Source organism: Pecten maximus, chromosome 18 (genome assembly GCF_902652985.1).
Source record: "Pecten maximus chromosome 18, xPecMax1.1, whole genome shotgun sequence".
Taxonomy (NCBI): domain Eukaryota; kingdom Metazoa; phylum Mollusca; class Bivalvia; order Pectinida; family Pectinidae; genus Pecten; species Pecten maximus.
This window is the reverse complement of record NC_047032.1, coordinates 27,902,943-27,922,815: the sequence shown is the minus strand read 5'-3', so window position 1 is coordinate 27,922,815 and position 19,873 is coordinate 27,902,943. Positions and strand designations below refer to the sequence as shown.

General features: G+C 35.9%; 1 protein-coding gene across 2 annotated transcripts in view; it reads left to right on the top strand.

Moving 5' to 3' along the window:
* The first annotated feature begins 1,326 nt into the window (after positions 1-1,326).
* The window catches only part of LOC117316615 (lens fiber membrane intrinsic protein-like), a 35,445-nt gene continuing 16,898 nt past the window's right edge, over positions 1,327-19,873 (top strand). Inside the window, exon 1 of one of the 2 annotated variants that reach the window (XM_033871288.1) lies at positions 1,327-1,698. In XM_033871288.1, the coding sequence (XP_033727179.1) occupies positions 1,488-1,698 (211 nt within the window). In that variant the 5' untranslated portion in view covers positions 1,327-1,487. Of the gene's footprint in view, positions 1,699-12,051; positions 12,376-19,873 lie in introns of those variants that run through there. The other variant, XM_033871289.1, reaches the window with a different exon arrangement.

Sequence of the window (19,873 nt, the reverse complement as noted above, 5' to 3'; positions counted from 1 at the left end):
ACCAAACAGATCAGAATTACTTTTTTATTTATTTATTTATTTGATCTATTTATTTATCTTTTATTTATTTATTTATCTATTTATTTTAAAAAGCTTTTGCAGAATTGTCTTTTTCTTGGGGTTTTTATGGGGTTTTTTTCTATCGTAAAAATCCAGGATACAAGCAACAAGATCGAGTTGAATGTTTACTTAACAGAATTATGATTATTACATCGAGTATGGCGTATCTGTTATAAGGTGGAGTATTTAAAAAATATATATATATTTTGAGAGTAGATACCTTAATTTCCGTTGTTTTTTTTCTGAACCATTCAAATGTTAACTTCAACACAGACGCCTGGTCCATATATCTGTTTATTGTAACTAATCACCTGGTCACTCTGTACGTATGGTGTACCTCCACATACCTCGGGGGTGACGTATGTATCTAGGCCGTGTTAGAGTTGGAAACGATGTAATCCTCAATTCGATGGTATCAGAATGGCAAAGTAAACATTACCTGCTTACAGTCCTAGATAGGTCGCTGCGCATGGGCACCAGACGAATGTGACATTCCGTTTTGTTAACTTGAACTATTGAAATATTGTTTATATTACACTGTGATATTTTCATTGTTGGGTGATGGTTTAATAAATAACCTATTGTTGTTGGCAGATCCCTTATATCAGGTAACCTATTGAATAATGTACCATCTACAGTAAATCAATACATATGATAAAATATTTGAAATAATGTGCTCACATTTGTAGTATTTTGTTTTAAATGAAATTCTTATTTATATAAATTGTACGATAATTGGGATAAGATTTGTCATATTTATGAAAACATTAACATTTAAAAAAAAGCATTGTTAGCTAAATCGAACCTGAATAATTTAATCTACTGATATTAAATTTATAGCAAGTTTACTATGATCGATAAAATTGGCTTGATGTGTAATGAACTGTCAGCTTATGAACGCCTTTTCAGTCATTTAAACATTTACAAAACGATAAATTTATTGCTTTTATTTTCAAAAAGTCACTTCATTTTAAAAGCTCCAATATAAAAGTAATTAAGTTTGTGTGTAAAGATACACTAATTTGGCGATACCTACGAAATGCGACCGATAAGAATATAAACTACAACCTAAAAGTGAATAAAACTTCATTTAGATTCTAACATTGTATGGCAAAAACGATCAAATCATTGTGTGTTATTGCCAATGATTTCGGTCTGGTTGTGATAAAGAACTAGCTTTATAATTCGCGGTCGACATGAAGTTGACCAATCTTTTTGAAACAGTTTTTAGGAATACCCTATCTATCGTCACCTTCAGCTACGAACAGACGGCCATCTTGCATTGGGATTGATTGTTAATTTAATCGTAAATACCTTTATACCTTGGAACTGGAGGAGTTGACAGAAAACTGATCGCAATCACAATTAACCTAAAAAAGGTGATATTTACGATTTTGACATTAGTGAAAAATTACGAAGTTGGAAGTATGTCTATATCGGAATCGTTTAGCAGGGCGCCGTTATTGCTGAAGATAGCCATCGGAATAGCATGTGTTGGGTGGTTTCTCCATCTGCTTGGTTTTGCCACACCCTATTGGTCGACAGCAAAATACTTTTCGATTTTTGGAATTGATATTCATTTTGGCCTTTGGTATTATTGTGCAGGGAAAGAATGTGACGGTTACGGAAAGGTTCAAAGTAAGTTGTTTTGTTTTATTTGTTTGTTTAAATATATCCAGAGCTTTATGATTATATTTGATGCTAAGTAAGGTATATTAAATCTTCTACCCTTTTTGTTATCTGTTTTACAACAATAAAGAAACAAGTTATATCAGCTTATCTAATCACTCTAGCGCCCAGATGGAAAACGGGGCCGCGGTGGTCGAGTGGTTAAGGTGTCCCGACAATTTATCACTAGCCCTCCACCTCTGGGTCGCGGATTCGAAACCCACGTGGGGCAGTTTCCTGGTACTGACCGTAGGCCGGTGGTTTTTTTCCGGGTACTCCGGCTTTCCTCCACCTCCCAAACCTTGTGCGTCCTAATTAAATGACCCTGGCTGTTAATAGGACGTTAAACAATACAAACCAAACCCAGATGAAAACGCGCGAGTAGTCTTAGAAAAAAAAACCTCTTTGATTCTGCATCAATGAAACATAACACGTTGACAGGAATTGCACATGACTATACAAATATTGGATACACTTGTTTTTTTTCTATGAATATTCAGGCACTATCAATTTAATAATTATAATATTTAGAAGTGCCTTTAGTAATACCACGTGCGATCTTTTTTATTTGTTTTGTACAGAATTAAACACTCTCTTCATATCTATGAAATGATTGTTTTGTCCACATCTCGGGAGGGGAGATAATGGCCACACTCATGTTTGCCTCCGGAAGTACACTGATGAAAAGAAGCTTAACTTGTAAGCTGAAAACCTGTAAATAACCAAAAATTATCAGCATCTTATGGACTGCCTAGAATCCTTTGAAGTATTCTATTGTTGCTATTTTGATATGTTGAGACAAATTCAGCATGTATTATTTATACAACAGAAAGTCCTTGTAATAACAGGGAAACATTTTTCCGAAATATGATAGGGTTACCGACAGCATTATTTATTAGAAAGCAGTTATAATAAAGTTTGAGATAGATGGGTATGTAAAATATTTGAGGTAGATCAGTGCGTCTAGGATCAACAAACTGTTTATCTGTTGGTCAGATGGTACTTTCGAGTTTTGTGATTTTATCGATTACAACAGTATTACGGGGCATGGGGTATCAGAACAGTGTCCCACAATAGTAGAACAGTGTCCCACAACAGTAGAACAGTGTCCCACGATAGCAAAACAGAATCCCACAACAGCAGAACAATGTCCCACAATAGTAGAACAGTGTCCCACAATAGCAGAACAGTGTCCAACAATAGTAGAACAGTGTCCCACAATAGCAAAACAGAATCCCACAACAGTAGAACAGTGTCCCGAAGCAGTAGAACAATGTCACATAATAGTAGAACAGTGTCCCACAATATCAGAACAGTATCCCACAACAGCAGAACAGTGTCCAAGAATAGCAAAACAGTGTCCCACAACAGCAGAACAGTGTCCCACAACAGCAGAACAGTGTCCCACAATATCAGAACAGTGTCCCACAATATCAGAACAGTGTCCCACAATAACAGAACAGTGTCCCACAACAGCAGAACAGTGTCCCACAACAGTAGAACAGTGTTCCACAAAAGTAGAATAGTGTCCCACAACAGCAGAACAGTGTCCCACAACAGCAGAACAGTGTCCCACAACAGCAGAACAGTGTCCCACAACAGCAGAACAGTGTCCCACAATAGCAGAAGTGTCCCACAACAGCAGAACAGTGTTCCACAACAGCAGAACAGTGTCCCACAACAGCAGAACAGTGTCCCACAACAGCAGAACAGTGTCCCACAACAGCAGAACAGTGTTCCACAAAAGTAGAACAGTGTCCCACAACAGCAGAACAGTGTCCCACAACAGCAGAACAGTGTCCCACAACAGTAGAACAGTGTCCCACAACAGTAGAACAGTGTTCCACAAAAGTAGAACAGTGTCCCACAACAGTAGAACAGTGTCCCACAACAGCAGAACAGTGTCCCACAATATCAGAACAGTGTCCCACAATATCAGAACAGTGTCCCACAATATCAGAACAGTGTCCCACAATAACAGAACAGTGTCCCACAACAGCAGAACAGTGTCCCACAACAGTAGAACAGTGTCCCACAACAGCAGAAAAGTGTCCCACAACAGTAGAACAGTGTCCCACAATAGCAAAACAGAATCCCACAACAGCAGAACAGTGTCCCACAACAGCAGAACAGTGTCCCACAACAGCAGAACAGTGTCCCACAACAGTAGAACAGTGTTCCACAAAAGTAGAACAGTGTCCCACAACAGCAGAACAGTGTCCCACAACAGCAGAACAGTGTCCCACAACAGTAGAACAGTGTCCCACAACAGTAGAACAGTGTTCCACAAAAGTAGAACAGTGTCCCACAACAGTAGAACAGTGTCCCACAACAGCAGAACAGTGTCCCACAATATCAGAACAGTGTCCCACAATATCAGAACAGTGTCCCACAATAACAGAACAGTGTCCCACAACAGCAGAACAGTGTCCCACAACAGTAGAACAGTGTCCCACAACAGCAGAAAAGTGTCCCACAACAGTAGAACAGTGTCCCACAATAACAAAACAGAATCCCACAACAGCAGAACAGTGTCCCACAACAGCAGAACAGTGTCCCACAACAGCAGAACAGTGTCCCACAACAGTAGAACAGTGTTCCACAAAAGTAGAATAGTGTCCCACAACAGCAGAACAGTGTCCCACAACAGCAGAACAGTGTCCCACAACAGCAGAACAGTGTCCCACAACAGCAGAACAGTGTTCCACAATAGCAGAAGTGTCCCACAACAGCAGAACAGTGTTCCACAACAGCAGAACAGTGTCCCACAACAGCAGAACAGTGTCCCACAACAGTAGAACAGTGTTCCACAAAAGTAGAACAGTGTCCCACAACAGCAGAACAGTGTCCCACAACAGCAGAACAGTGTCCCACAACAGTAGAACAGTGTTCCACAAAAGTAGAACAGTGTCCCACAACAGTAGAACAGTGTTCCACAAAAGTAGAACAGTGTCCCACAACAGCAGAAAAGTGTCCCACAACAGCAGAACAGTGTCCCACAACAGCAGAACAGTGTCCCACAATTGCAGAACAGTGTCCCAAATTAGTATCTAAGCGTTGTATTTTTGTACATTTAAGCAATGAACAGTGGTTTTAATGTTGTTATAGTCGATATGGCAGCAAGATGTACAAACCCGTTAGGGTTTCCATGCTACATTTGCCCACCATACATCTTGCTGCCATATCGACTATAACAACATTAAAATCGCTGTTCAATACTTATATTTACATTGTCTTACCAAGTTCGTCAACTTTGAAAAAAACTAAACCAACACAAAAAATCCCGCCTTTTTTAATGTCACATGACCCACTGGGTGTTATAGCCTGGGGCACTGGGTGTTATAGGCGTACATTGTATGGTGGCAACTGCCTCTAAGCATTGTGTCAATGGGGAAATGCGGAGCAAATGTAAATATTATACAATGGACAATGAAAAATGACATGTTTCCCGTCCTCTTTACTTTGTCCGCATCGACAGAAAGGACTGTCAGCTAGGTTGACACGTGATAAATCAGTATTCAGATTACTAACATTATTACGAATACGACATAAATGTTCACTCTCCATAGACCGTACTCTTAAACAAACCCTTTTTGTCAGTTCAATTCCTAATATAGTCGAAATTTACTTGTAAAGATGGACAAACCTGTAATTGGTTTTATATTGTGTGTTTTCAATAGCGCTACTCCCGCGAACCGATTATTGGGTCGGAGTTCCGTTATTGTTAAATGTGGGTTCACAAGGTCAGGTTAGATACGAGATAAACAAAGATTCATTTTAAGTGGATGATGAGCTATTAACTATTTGTCAGACCAAAGTTTTAGCTGTTCAAAATCAAAATATATAGCTTGCCCAAACTCCGCCTTTCTTGTTGAATGTGCTATTGCACTATCATCAGCAAATAGTCGAGCAACTGACAGTATCTGACCACAGGCGCTTGGATAGAAAATGTGATTTTCATTTTTTTATACATGACAGTGGTATGTGCACTCTGTAAAGTACAAGGTTGGCAACTCCGCCATGAGCGAAACGGCACCCCATCTCACTTCAATTGACTAAAAAACACATTTATTCAAACTGACACGGCGCATACTATATACACGTACTACCATCATCTAGAAACATTTATCTTTAACCTACCGTGTCACCCAATACGAATTGTTACATCCAAAACACAATAATCCGTGAAAACTTCGCCGAATTCCTCGCTCAGAACCCTATTTTTCAAACTGCTCCCTCAGCCTGTCCAGATTCCTCATTTACATACATTTTTTACGTAGTTGAAAGGTCATGCGTTTATATAATCGTCTGTCGTCAGGTACACTTTTTGGGGTCATCTCCGCATGCATTTTGCTCGGAAAACGCTTCGGCTCGTTGATGAGTTTCGTCTTTACGATTAGTTAAAGAGTTTCGTCGGATGCACGATGTTTTATAATCATTTATATATTATTTTGAACGCGAGAGTACCGTGCACCGAATATGACAGTACACAGGAAGAGCAAACGAAGTCAAGAATTGCCTATTCTTCAATCACATTCACGTAGTAGACCTAGACATTTCATACTTGAATATTTAAAAACAATAAAATGATAAAAGGGAAATGGATTAGCATACTTTTGTCACAAAGGTAGAGCAAAATACCTAGTGATTTATTAACTTTTGTCAGTTTACTGAAATCAGGACGAACAAAAAGAAAAGTGTATCACGAATAAGACTGTCATCAGGTTACTGGAACGTATACATGTGTACCAACATTGCTTAATCCAGACCTGTTCATTTATTTCTACAAATTTTACAAATATCATGTCGTCGTCAAATGCGAAGTTCATACTTCGGACCTGCCAAACGATTTGTACGTTATGTGATCAGTGATCCATCTTCAATTTATTTTCATGAGTCCGACAATGTTAGATTTAATAGTTCCCAGAAGTTCTTCGAGTCCCATCAAAATTGTATGAGTACATACAAGACTCGGGACTTGCATACAGATTGATCACTGTGTGATTATCGAAATATTGAGGATGAGTATCATTTTATTTTGACCCTTTTTTATTCAAATTTTTGAAACCGTATTATTTGCTTACTTGACTTCGATTTTCATAAACTTGATATCATTTTGCCGCTTAGTGTCAACAATGTCAAATAGTTTAAGACATTGTAAAGTATTCTTCGTAATACTGAGTATCTATGTAATTCCACTTTACATCGCATATCGAAGAAGAATTTGTTTCCGCTTTATTACGCAATACTAACGCGTTATATCGCGAAACTAACGCGTTATTACGCGAAACTAACGCGTTATATCACGAATATATATATATATATAAAGATATAAGAAGTATAGGCTACTTTTGAAGATTATCGACATGAGGCACGACAGTTGATGAGATTTTATTTTGATCTTGGCCTATCCCAAGCTGAAACTGATTTTTTTTAACAATAGTGGATAGAGCTGTTTTAAGCAATTCAACACTTAAACGATATTTGAAACGATCTTGTTTAACAATAAGGAAATAAGTTCTCGGATATATCCGATGTTGCATTACTCATTCTCAATGAATTACAAAATTCTGGAAAGAAAAAAACCCTTCGTTCTCGCCCTTAATCTTTAAAGTCAGTATCTGATACTCTGAAACCATTTCATCGTCTGATATAACCTGCTTCGCATAATAACGCAAATGTTTCGTGATATTATACAATTATCGACCTGTTTTCAGGTGAATATGATGATTTATAAACTCGAGAAAACGATATTTCCCGAGACCGAAGGTCATCGTATTCACCTGAAAACAGGTCTATAACTGCTTTATTATATGACAAAACTGCAACATTTTCATATTACAGAATGATTATCATTACCTGTCATAGGATTGAAAAAATAATACGGATCGACTGGAGAAAAATGACAATTAATAAGTCAAAGTCAGCAATTAATTTAAAATTGTTTATTTATTATTGCTTAAAATTCAACAAAATGTAAATGTTAAAACATTCAAGAATTCAGTCTATTAAACTCTGTCCATGTCTGCATCCCATTGTGTTCATACCACCGTAAACGCAATAAAAACACCGTTCAAAGCATATATTTACAGCACACAATTCGTTGAAATGCCGTACGAAGAAAATAAAAGTCGTGACGTTGGTAACTACGTCAGTCGTGGTTGCTATGATAATATAGTTTCAGTGAATCTACGTAAAGACACCATTATTGTTAACAAAATCAAAAGAAACAGCTCAACATTTTTGTGTAATGCCTTTTAGGTTTTCAATTCATTGACATATTCACAGTCCACAATTTCCGTCTCGCATTAGCTATGATTACCAAGCAGAGCGGGTATTGCCATAGATATGGTAGTGACGTGGTCGATTGTTCTATAGGAACTGTACGCTTCAGCCATTTGTTGTTAGCTCACCTCGTGAACAAGTTAAATTTTCACTCTTTTTCGCAATCTTCAGTTTAGTTTTGGAAAAAAATACTCACTTGGCGTTAGCTTTTTTAACAGAGATAATCGGGTAACAGGGGAAATGCTAAAATTGCGTTGATCAGTCCTTTGAAAATGGCGCCGTCTAATTGATGTCCGGTAACGTCACACGCAGTCAGAGTTTACTAAGCTGAAGAAGTGAGAGATGGAAATCTTCTTCTTCTTCTTCTTGGTACGTCCTCCGTCAAAAATGACAATTACGGTTAATTTGTTGGTTGGATGCTGTTAAAAAAGTGAGGGAATTTAGTTACAGTGAGTAATATAATAATTCATAGACAATAATGAATTTTTCGTTGGTGGCAGAACATGTAACAATGCCCCTTCCCATCCCAAACCAATCAGATTAAAATCAGCTGTTACATGGCTACGTTTACTATGCACTACGTTCATAAAACATTCTAACTGATGTTGTTCCAGATGTGTGAGTGAACGTTGGCGTAAAGGCAAAACCACAAAGTATGCAAAAGTTACAAAGCCCGTGCGATTTCCTAGGTAACTACGTCAACGACACCTAGGAAATCGTCACGAGGAATATCGAAGCGCTGGACAGATAATCGAAAGGTCACCTGATCGGACCACCTTCAGATGTTCAGGCGTAGTGCATAGTAAACGTAGCCATGTAACAGCTGATTTTAATCAGATTGATCCCAAACATTTGTAAATTTCTTAGCCATTCACGTTTCGGATTATACTTGTGACTAATCCAGTTTGTGTTTTGACAAATAAAACACGTTTAAATCAAATGAATTACTTTGACCTTCTGATTCAGTTAAGTCACTATTATTAAATAATTAACAAATTTATGTAATACCACACAAATCATTTTTAATATCCCGCTCTTTCTTTTAACAGCCAAGTTTCCCATAATCATAATCTTAGGATGTCTGTTTATCGTTTTATCAAGTCCTCTTCAATTATCTCATCACCTCTCCACCAGGTATCAATGAACAGCGTTATCAGATATGAAACGTTTGATTTCCGTATATCGTAAACAATCTCGATTGAAACCATCTGGACACTTAACACTCATGTTTACCATAATAATTTCCTACAAAATACGATTTCCTTATGGGATTGCAATTGACAAACTGACAATATAAGATGTTTTTTTCCTGCTAAACTAATTAAAATTTTAAAATCATGAACAAACACATCTATTTCCCCTTCTAAATATACATTTTTCGAACTGATTTTATTTTCTGTTTTGCAAGCATAAACACTTTTTGTTCTCTTAGCATCACTGCGGACTCTTTGAAGGACAAAATGGAAGTAAGATTACATTAATTTCGTTTTGGATGTTTCATTTCGTATTTTATCTAACTGGGACTTTGAATTGAAAGGTTTTTTTATATTGTGTTGCTTCAATGCAGGCCTTGTTGCGACAAGAAAGAAGCTTACAATTAGTAGAGGTACATGTATATAGTCATTTTGTTTCATGCGAAAAGCGTATCCACTGGATAAGTATTTTATCTGTCTTTTTTCTTATCATAATCCCGGCGTTCTACTCTTAACTTTCGAGAGCCGTTGGGTTAACTGATATGTTTTGAATTGTTGCTAAGATAAAATATCTTTAAAGAAGGAAATAACGATATTTTATCTCGTCTTCCAAGGACAAGACACCAAAATAATGCGGGGTGGAACAATATGCGCCCGTCGAAGGCAGTAAAGTGTTTTCTACCACAATACCCCGTGTTATTCAACTCTCAGACCATCAGTTAATCATTACAGCTGTTGATTAACAATCTGTTTATACCACACGTGGTATAAACTCTGTACGCATTTCGATTGGCTAACACGGTGAACTTTGACCCAAGCTGCAATTGTTATCGACGTCATCAATAATCTAATGACGTCACATCACCGGGTTCCGGACGTCACCGGTACACTTTATTTGCATATTTGATTCCAGCCGATATTATTGTGGTAGAAACAGGTCACACGACTCGAAATTGTTGGATATGGGATTTATTTCACACGAGTAAGTTATTTTTTAAAAGTTGCAAAAAACACTCGCTAAAGCTCGTGTCTTTTGTAACTTTTAAAAAATAACTTACTCGTGTGAAATAAATCCCATATCCAACAACCACTCGTTGTGTAACCTCTATATATACTATCTTGCATTAAAATAATATTTGCATTACCTTAAGAGTGGCAAGTTGCCATGCTATAAACGTCACCTTTGACTACAACGTGAATGTTCAATTTTCTAACAACTTGAGAAAAACTAGCGATCAAAATTTTCATTTCATTAAACACAACTTGTTATCATGATGATAAAGGTTGCCAAGTCTCAAAGAAATTCAGGGATACCATAAAAGGACATATCCTGCAAGATTCAGGTACATTGCGTTTGTGCTTAAAATAAACAAAGGACAAAAAGTTCTGAAAAACGACCTTTCAAAATTTTTGAGAAAAATAATTGACTAATGCATTCTAAGTTTCAGAAAAATAGGTTGAAAAATGTAGATCTTTGGACAAAAACAAACACTTAAATAAAAAAAAAACATGTCAGTAAAGATAACGGAATAAAAATTCTTTTAAGAGAAACAAAACTTCATATTAAGAAGAAATCCTCGGCCAACGTTCAAATACCGAAATTAATAACGTACAATAGCTTTTGCAAAAATAGTCAATTCAAAATTCTTTTCAAAGAAACACAACAGCTTATATTATGATCTCCGGACATAAACTCAAATACTGAAATAATTAGTTTAAACAATTTTTTTCCGTAAAACATAACTTCGTATCATGATTAAGATTTATACGTTTTGAAACCATCGATCAAAGAGTTACCTAGGAGACAGTCCAATGATCGTCCTGCTCAAACAATATTTTCCGATCAGCAATATTCTTATTAATGGTAAAAAAAAGCTAGCCTACTTGACTGTGATTCCTTTTTTATGTCAATTCTATCCGTCTTCGAAATTGTTTTCATAGAAACGACAAAAGCATCCATTTTGACTGCAGAACTTAACATGAACATCTTGATTTATACGTAAAACATCGTGCGTTTAATATAGCGACATAATAACGCAACCATAATTCTATATCAAAGTAGATTCACATGGAGACCTTTGAAAAAGTAGAGTGAGAATAAGATCGCGTGGTCAGGGAGGGATGATAAGCATCTTCTATTTCATCGACCACACCAACCATACACATCTAGGTTAAATCTAGGTTAGTCACATTCTCAAGCTGAGAACTAAGATGACAAAAACGGGAACCAATTAGTCATAATTTCAGCATCTAAACCATGTTATTTTCAAGGAGTGTACATCAATGCTTAACCTGCCTAATTGTTGTCAGATTTTGCTAAGTTTGCACGCGCGTTACTAATTAGCGATTTGTGTGGTGTTTGGGTACGCACATTATTTCCTGAATTGCCCTCGTGTCTTTTCCGTGTGTACCACTCGCTCAAGTCTAGCTACCATAGTCAATATTATATTAGCCACGTAGTACAACAGAATTGTAAGCGTGTCATTATCGGGGAGCAAAATCACATCCAACGCAGGCATGACTGGGACGTACATTTTGTAACTACCAGCCATGAAAACACGCCCTTTTATTTACTGTGATAGTAGATAAGAATTACGCTTGTAGGCAATTCCACAAACTGTAAGCAATCTGCCTGGTCGTCTAAAGTCTTCTTCCTGTTCAGATCAAAATCAATGTGATTAAAAATGCGCAAAATAATTTCAGAACCCTCCAAACGATTCCGGTAACAAGTTTATAAAATTGACGGTGGTACATTATCTCCTACAGTTAGTGTTCTCCTTTATAACAAGTCATACGTTGCAGCCGTAGGCTATACTCGAGATAATATAATGTTTGGGATGTGAGTGGTCCCAGCTGAGTGACCAAGTACATTTTATACACGCTACATGTACGTGTGTATGTGTAAAAGCGGATAGGCTATCTGTACAAAATCACACATTGTCGGCATCACATCTAAAATTCAAAATGGGACTAGGAGACACTCCGCTACTGTTTAAGATTGCACTAGGATGTGGAATAGCAGGCTTTTTATTCCATCTTGTTGGCTTAGCTACACCTTACTGGACCTCGATAACAATAGCTGGCGGTACAATTTTTGAGGTAGACGTCCACACTGGTTTGTGGCGGGGATGTTCGGGGAATGTATGCGGCACTGTATCTAACCCAGCAAGTGAGTACTACAACTGTCGAATTATTACTAGCCAAGGATATTATTATTATGATAAAATTATGTGTTTGTTCTATTTCCATTTTGTGGGCAAAATTTGAATGTCGCGTTGTTGTTGTTGTTGTTGTTGTTGTTGTTGTTGTTGGAAAATTGACATTGTTCTATAATGTGAGACCATGAAGTTGGTATGGTTGTACATAGGATTAAGGTTCCGCTAAATCGAGGATATTGTGCAAAGACATACATGACAAATATTATATTATTATTGCGTGATATATGCCATACATCAAATGTTAGGGAAATGCGTGGAGAATGCACTAATAATCATACTGACAGTGATTGTTTTATAAATAAGTCATTCACAGTTTGATCAATATTTTGTGGAGAAGATATCAAAAATAATGATTTCAATACCTATAACTGATGGAAGAACATAATTAACTGACATAGAATGCTGGTGTACAGAGCCCAAACCCTTTGATATAGGTCACATAAGTTCAATTCAGATTGTCACAGGTAAAAATGGAGGAATAAGTTACTATGGAACTATTATTGAAGTATGTATGGAGACCTATACATAAAATATGGTTCTATGTCCATAAAGTATTCTTCACAGTAGATATATATATTAAAACAATCACTACCACCTTCTGTATGTCTGTGATATATATTGCACCGTGTGGGATTTGTATATTTTGTAGATTATTGTAAATTGTGTGTCTTCTATGTATCATTATGGAATATCGATCTCTGGATGGTGAAAAATGTGACCACTTACAATAGCAGAAATGGTCCAAATAGTATGTAGAATTATTAGTACTATACCAGATCAACTACATACATTGGAATCATCCAGTAGAAATATTAATGTAACAAGAAATATCAACTGAACACGTGTGGTATAAGGGCCGTATCGTTTATATGTTGACTTTAACTTGATTAAAGTTAAGTTTTTACTGATCATAAGAACTGCAAACATTTCCTTACAAAATTGAGCTTTTGTGACATGTAAAACTTAAAAAGTCTACAGTTAAAAAGTAACCACACGTTCCCACATGCTCAAAAATGGTCTATATCGGAACCTGATATTTAATGTTTAATATTTACATTTGGTGTGGCAATGCCCTTATATATTACTAGTAAATCCCTACCAAAAGCAGCTTCATCTATGAGAGTATAACTGAAGTTGCCCTGACGGTAGAATAATCGATTCATGTCAAAGTATTTGTTTTGTTGGCAAATGTTCAACCAGTTTGAATTCTAAGCTCGTACTTTAATTTACATATTACATAAACACACAGGTAACAATCACGGCAGCCAATTCATTTATGTAAATGTCACTACAACCACAACATTCCAGTATAATTAGGTCATCAGTCATTTCTTTTCACTGAATTATTGTATCGTGTGACCAATGTCTTAGCCTAAATACGCCCTATGATATACATATACCTACGTACCGTAACATTTACATACCTTCCAGCAGGTTGCAAAGTAAAAGTTTCGTTACAATTACCTGATTTTAGACCAGAACATTATAAATCGTTGATGTTGGCAGACTTACATTGCTGCGGGTCTGAATAATATACTCCACTAAGAATGATTTATGTATGTTCTTCAGTACTTACATCTATTTCAAAAGCATGCCTTATATTCGGTATTTTTCACATCTTTCATTGTTGTAACTGAAGACGCTTTGGATATTCTTTTTATTGCTACCATCCAATAATTGGTCGCTGTACCAGCCATATTGCTGGGATGGTAGTCTGTATTCTTTGATTGCATGGCTCGTTAGCTGTATTTACACACAATAATTGGATGGCATAATTGCTGTCTGTCAAGTCATAATTCCTCATGGTTTTTGGGGAAATTATTTGCAAACAAGATAAATTAGAACAGAAATCGAAACAAATCCGAGCGACATGCTTATGTGACGTAAAAGATTTACGTACTTAACAATAAATTATATCTCTCATAAATAAATTCGCAGCTTTCAATTTCAATTTGAACACATTTTATTGACATGGATGGAAAGTCAATAGGATTAGACATCAGGCATAGCCTATCTGAGTCTTCTCCTTTAAAGCAACGGATGGTAAGACATACAGACAAATATAATGTATATGTACACATTGATATACAATGTATTACAGGTTGACTTAAGGGGAAGTAACTCCTTGAGGTTGATATAAATGTTGTTTAGGAGAGTTACTCTTTGGATAAGGGTACTTAATTTTAAATACTGGTTTATTATATTATCAGTGAATAATAGAAAACAATAAAATATTAATATTCATATAAGTATACTGTTAAGCATAAATATTTGGTGATTTTGAATTTATCCCCTCAACAGATACAGGCCACACAGTCCATATGCATAACACACTGGCCATCCACTGATGAGGTTCAAAAGCCAATTTCAACAAAGATATATATTTTTAAAGTAGGGTTACACCAACTCTTGCAGATAATTTGATAATTTCTTAATCCGATTGAAAGGAGTTACTTCATTTTGATGGTAATATCATAAAAAGAAAAAACCACAAAAAACAACAAAAAAGAGATAGAGAAAAAATAAAAGAGAGAAAAGAAAACATATTAATAACAAGTATCAAATCTGCCCAAAACCAAATCCTTCCAGTTGATATTCAACAAGTGTTGTAATGAAATTTAATTTATCCAACATTTAACAAATGTGGAATAATGTGATTAACAGGTGGATAATCCAGGTATACTGTGTACTACTATATCATTAAAGTTAGGTTTCACAGCTTTACAACGCAAGCTTCAGCATACCCAGGCATCTATCTCTGAAACTTTACTTCAACTGCTTACTAATAAATAAGGTCGATGGTAATCCTCTTAGGTTTTCGAGAAGCTAATACTTTTTACACTTCATTCTTCAACAGATTCTAAAAATATTCCCCGTTAACTTTTATATTGAACTCTCTGATTTGTCAATTTTAAACCGTTATTATATGTTTATTCTCTGGTTTTTCATTGGTGTAAAGATATTTTTTTTTTCACCGGTGAAAACTAATTATGCTATTGATGTCAATGTTGAGAATGTAGATAAAACTTTATTAATTTTATAAACTTTCGTAATCTAAAGCTAGTTTTAAGGCATAAATGAAAATGATATATGTATAGTGTGGCAGTGATTGTGTAGGTAATTAGCCACTACTACAACAGCGAGTGGTCATGTCAGTTAGTAGATGGCGTCTACAGTTTAATCCCTCGCTGACCGGCCCGCTTCCTTCCGATCGGTTAATCGAGTGAATCTCACATATTTGTTCGTCACATTTCGTTACCGTGGAGATATCGGATACGTTTTATACACAAACGATTCGTATTTAAATCCACGGAATATCAAATTTCTTAATACGTCCAAGATGTAAAGGCGCAGTTAATAAAGGAATAGCGCGGTTGTAAACAGGTTTACTGAAGCCTTGTCAGCTTGAATATGTAGTCAACAATTAATGTATTGGCAGGTTTTATGATAAAAAATATTTTCATGTTTATTTTATGTCAGCATAATTATGCAATCCCTTCCGGCTTGTATTTGCGTAAAACAACCCTTTTTTTGTCTGATATTGGGCCTTCTGTTTTCCAGTCACATCAAGTGAAAATATCATACGGTTTTTTGTCGGGTAGCGTTTTCAGTTTTCTCCACATCAGTACACATTTTGTTGAATTTAATTTCGACCATGTCTCGTTTTCGTTGGGGTTTTTTCACAGTTACACATTATGTTAAATACAAGATAGCACCATGTCTCAGTTCAGGTTTCTGCACAAGGACTGCAACTTTTGTTGAACACAGGTCGGGTTTTTCTGCTCACAGATTACAAATTATGTTAAGTACAGGTTTTTTTCGTTAAAGGAACATTGTATCTACTACTGGTAATATTGGGTACAGATTTGAACTAAAGAACAAAATATACGGATTTGCATGGATACCCCATGGAGATGTAAATGGGAATAATACCAGGTATTCCGGAAGAGTAAGTGTCGTCTGCTACATCGATTATACACACCATACAAATCTTTGTCATATCTGGGTTAACCTCATTCTGAAATTTTTAAAAATAAGTTAAAAAGTATTTTAAAAAAAAATTTATATTTCAAAATGATCTTGTAAAATTTTCCTGGTCGTCATCTATTGAAGGACTATAAACTTAGCAATAAAAGTGAACACACTTTACAAATCGACGTCAACGTCACCCTCAACGATCAATATGATATACATGCTGCATATTAAACATCTTAATTGATTCTTGTCTGCAAACATTATTACATTTTCTGTTTACAAGATCTTCTTAATAAGAAAAAAAACCTCCCCTGCAATTTTCATGTTCTACACTTTGTCATTATTTTCCTCAGATCCAAACCTCGAGAACACATCCATTCTGTTTTTAGACTTTTTTTAGAACAATGATACAAGGCGATATCAGTTACCTGGTTTAACGTCAGATGACATATACTTAGGATGAAATCGGAAGAATGGTTCTGTTAACAATACCTTTGTTAACTTTTGTTACAAGAGTTTTCGACAGACACTGACTTACCCAAGGTAACAAATTCGCCTGTATCTTCGCCGACTTTTGTTTTGCTTTCGTATAAGTCTAACTTTGTCTATCAATGAGCTTATTAGAACAAAGACCTAGGCAAGCCTTTCTTTTGTTTTCGATGTTAAGTGATATGTTAAATGATGCGTTGTCATTACCCTGTTTCGTATATCGACAATGAGACATTAACTTAATTTACCAAATCTTATCTCTTGTAACAGTATAGAATAGTCACCTTGAAACCCCGTCTATATTCAGTTAGGCTGCTAAACTAAACACTCCGGCTCCAACACAATGTACGTTATGGGTCATTTCAGCACCAAATTGAACTCATCTCTGTGAGGCTCCTACAATAGTGTACATGGTCAAAATCCAACAGCATCGATGAAGAAGACGCTTACCTCCCTGAATGCCTTTCTTTTACTCTCATTGTTCCTTTTCAAGTTCCATCGTTTATTCGATACCTTGCTCCATTTTGGTTTTTTGGAGGATTCGGAGGTTTCGTTATCTCGTCAGTATCATCTTGTTTTACTTTCAATAATTCAACTGTTTCTTCTCTGCTTATCGATCCTTCCAGATGTGTGTCCGTGTTTGTAAAACCTGGTAAAGAAGCATTCATGCGAGAAAGTTTGTTGTTTCTCCAATGTTTGTGTACGACGTATTTGTACAATAACAATTTGTTTATGCAACATAGAAATTATGTTGGAGAGTGTTTGATTTCCTCTAAGATATGTACCTGTGTTAATACGAGAAATTTCCTGATAAGGTAGTTGTCATTTGTTGCAGAGGGTTTTATAACATTCTTGTCATACTTAATAAAACTTATAGTTTGCATCGATGGATTTGTACTGTATACAATGACACGCTTAAAGGTCAATTGATGCAGTGTGTGATGTACAGTTGAATATCATCAATAGGTAAATAAGGCAGGTTAATTTAAGTTTCCAAGACCGATATACATTTTCCGTCATGATAAATCAAATTAAATATATTAAATGTCTCTTCACTCATATAAAGAATAATACTGAATGAAAATGGTTACATTCCTTTATTGATAAATCCATCATGTTGATTCAGCATTTACATCAATAACTAGTTTAAGTAGTACGCCGGTATATTTCGCTGTGATTTATAACCTATATCTTTATGACCATGGCTTAAGTTCAGTTGACGTTTCTTCCATACACATATTCTCCTCATACAGAATAAGACTTTATACATGTATAGGTCATGTTTTTGATTCGGTTAATGTTTTTCCTCAGGTTTATAAAAACACGTATGCACCTGATATGAAATAAAAAATTATATAAGTCATGTCTGTAATTCGGTTAATGTTTTTTCTTAGGTTTATAAAAACACGTATGCACCTGCTATGAAATAAAAAATTATATAGGTCATGTCTGTAATTCGGTTATTGTTTTTTCTTAGGTTTATATCAGCACATATCCACCTCATACCTAGCATTATACTGTAGCATATACATAGCTCGACAATTATTAAAACATGTGAATGCTATTACCTGGAAATAAAATAACATCGTGTGCTTGTTTAATTCATATTTTTATTTATGTGTAATTTGTTTCGTTATTTTACTCAAGCAAGCGAGGTGAAACCAATTAGAGAATTATTAGCGCATTTATCTATATAAGATTAGCTAGCTGACGTACATGTAATAGTTATGCTCTTCTTTATATCACGGTGTATGCAGTGTAGCGGCACTTCCGGTGACGTCATTTCCGTCATCTCAGAACCAGTACGCTCATATCCATCACGTCTTGTTTTTTCCCGTATATTACAATCATTGCAATGTTTTCAAAATAAATTTCGGTCACAGTTTTGGAAATTGTGGACAGTAAAATGAATGTGATTTTGTGATGTTTCTTTCCAAGTTTTCCCCAAAAAACTTGATAGGTTGACAAATTACATAAGACAGGATCATATACGTAAAGCTAAGATAATAATTTATCTTTCGTGAAACGGAAAAACATGTACTGCAGCCCCGTGAACACCGACAAAATATGTGACAACTTTTAATGCAAACGACAAATTTCCTTTTTGCCAACATTTCCTCATTATTTTATCCTCCATTAACGTCAGTAAATAATTGATTTTGTATAAAAAACCGCGTTTATGCTGTTTTTACCTTATTTCGGCCATTGTACTCGGCAGTACCCCTTACAGCGGTAACATGCATAACTGTAATGTTTGCACGGAGCAATTAACCCGAGGTAATACTTGTGAAAATTACGTATAGTCGTCGTCGTCGTCATAGGAGGAGGAGGAGGAGGAGGAGGAGGAGGAGGAGCTTGTGGGGAAATGTTATTCCATGAAAACACCTCAAGGACTTCACCCAAACCAAAATGGCAACCAATATTTAACGTCATCAAGGCAACGGTTTTACCAGCGGTGGAATTCTTTTCGTCCAGGAAATACTCTCATCATATTAGATGACGTCGACAACAAGCAAAAAGATTTTCAAAAACTCTTTCAGGATCAATCGACACATAGCAATCATCAATATCCAAAAGTGTATACTGAAGAAATATAATGTAAATATTGTGGTGTACTGTGTGAAAGTGTGCATGATTTGCAAAGACACGCTAAACGACGGTGTCAAGAAAAGCAGAATGTGAAAAGAAAACAGGATGAAGATGAACGCCTGTAAAACTCAGAGGATGAATATTTTCATTGACCCAGAAACCGCCGATATCGAAGCGGAGGATGAGGAATCGGATTCTAAGGAAAAACTGAAAGACACGTACAAAGGAAAACAATGTTTAAACAAAGATACTGAGAGATAAGTCGACGAAAATATGAAAGAGACAGATCTGATTGGATCCCTAATTAATATGATCAGACTCTCTTGAATATCTTACACGTACGACTGAAAGGTAGAAAATTACAATCGAAAATTATGGAATGTGTTGAAAAGTAAA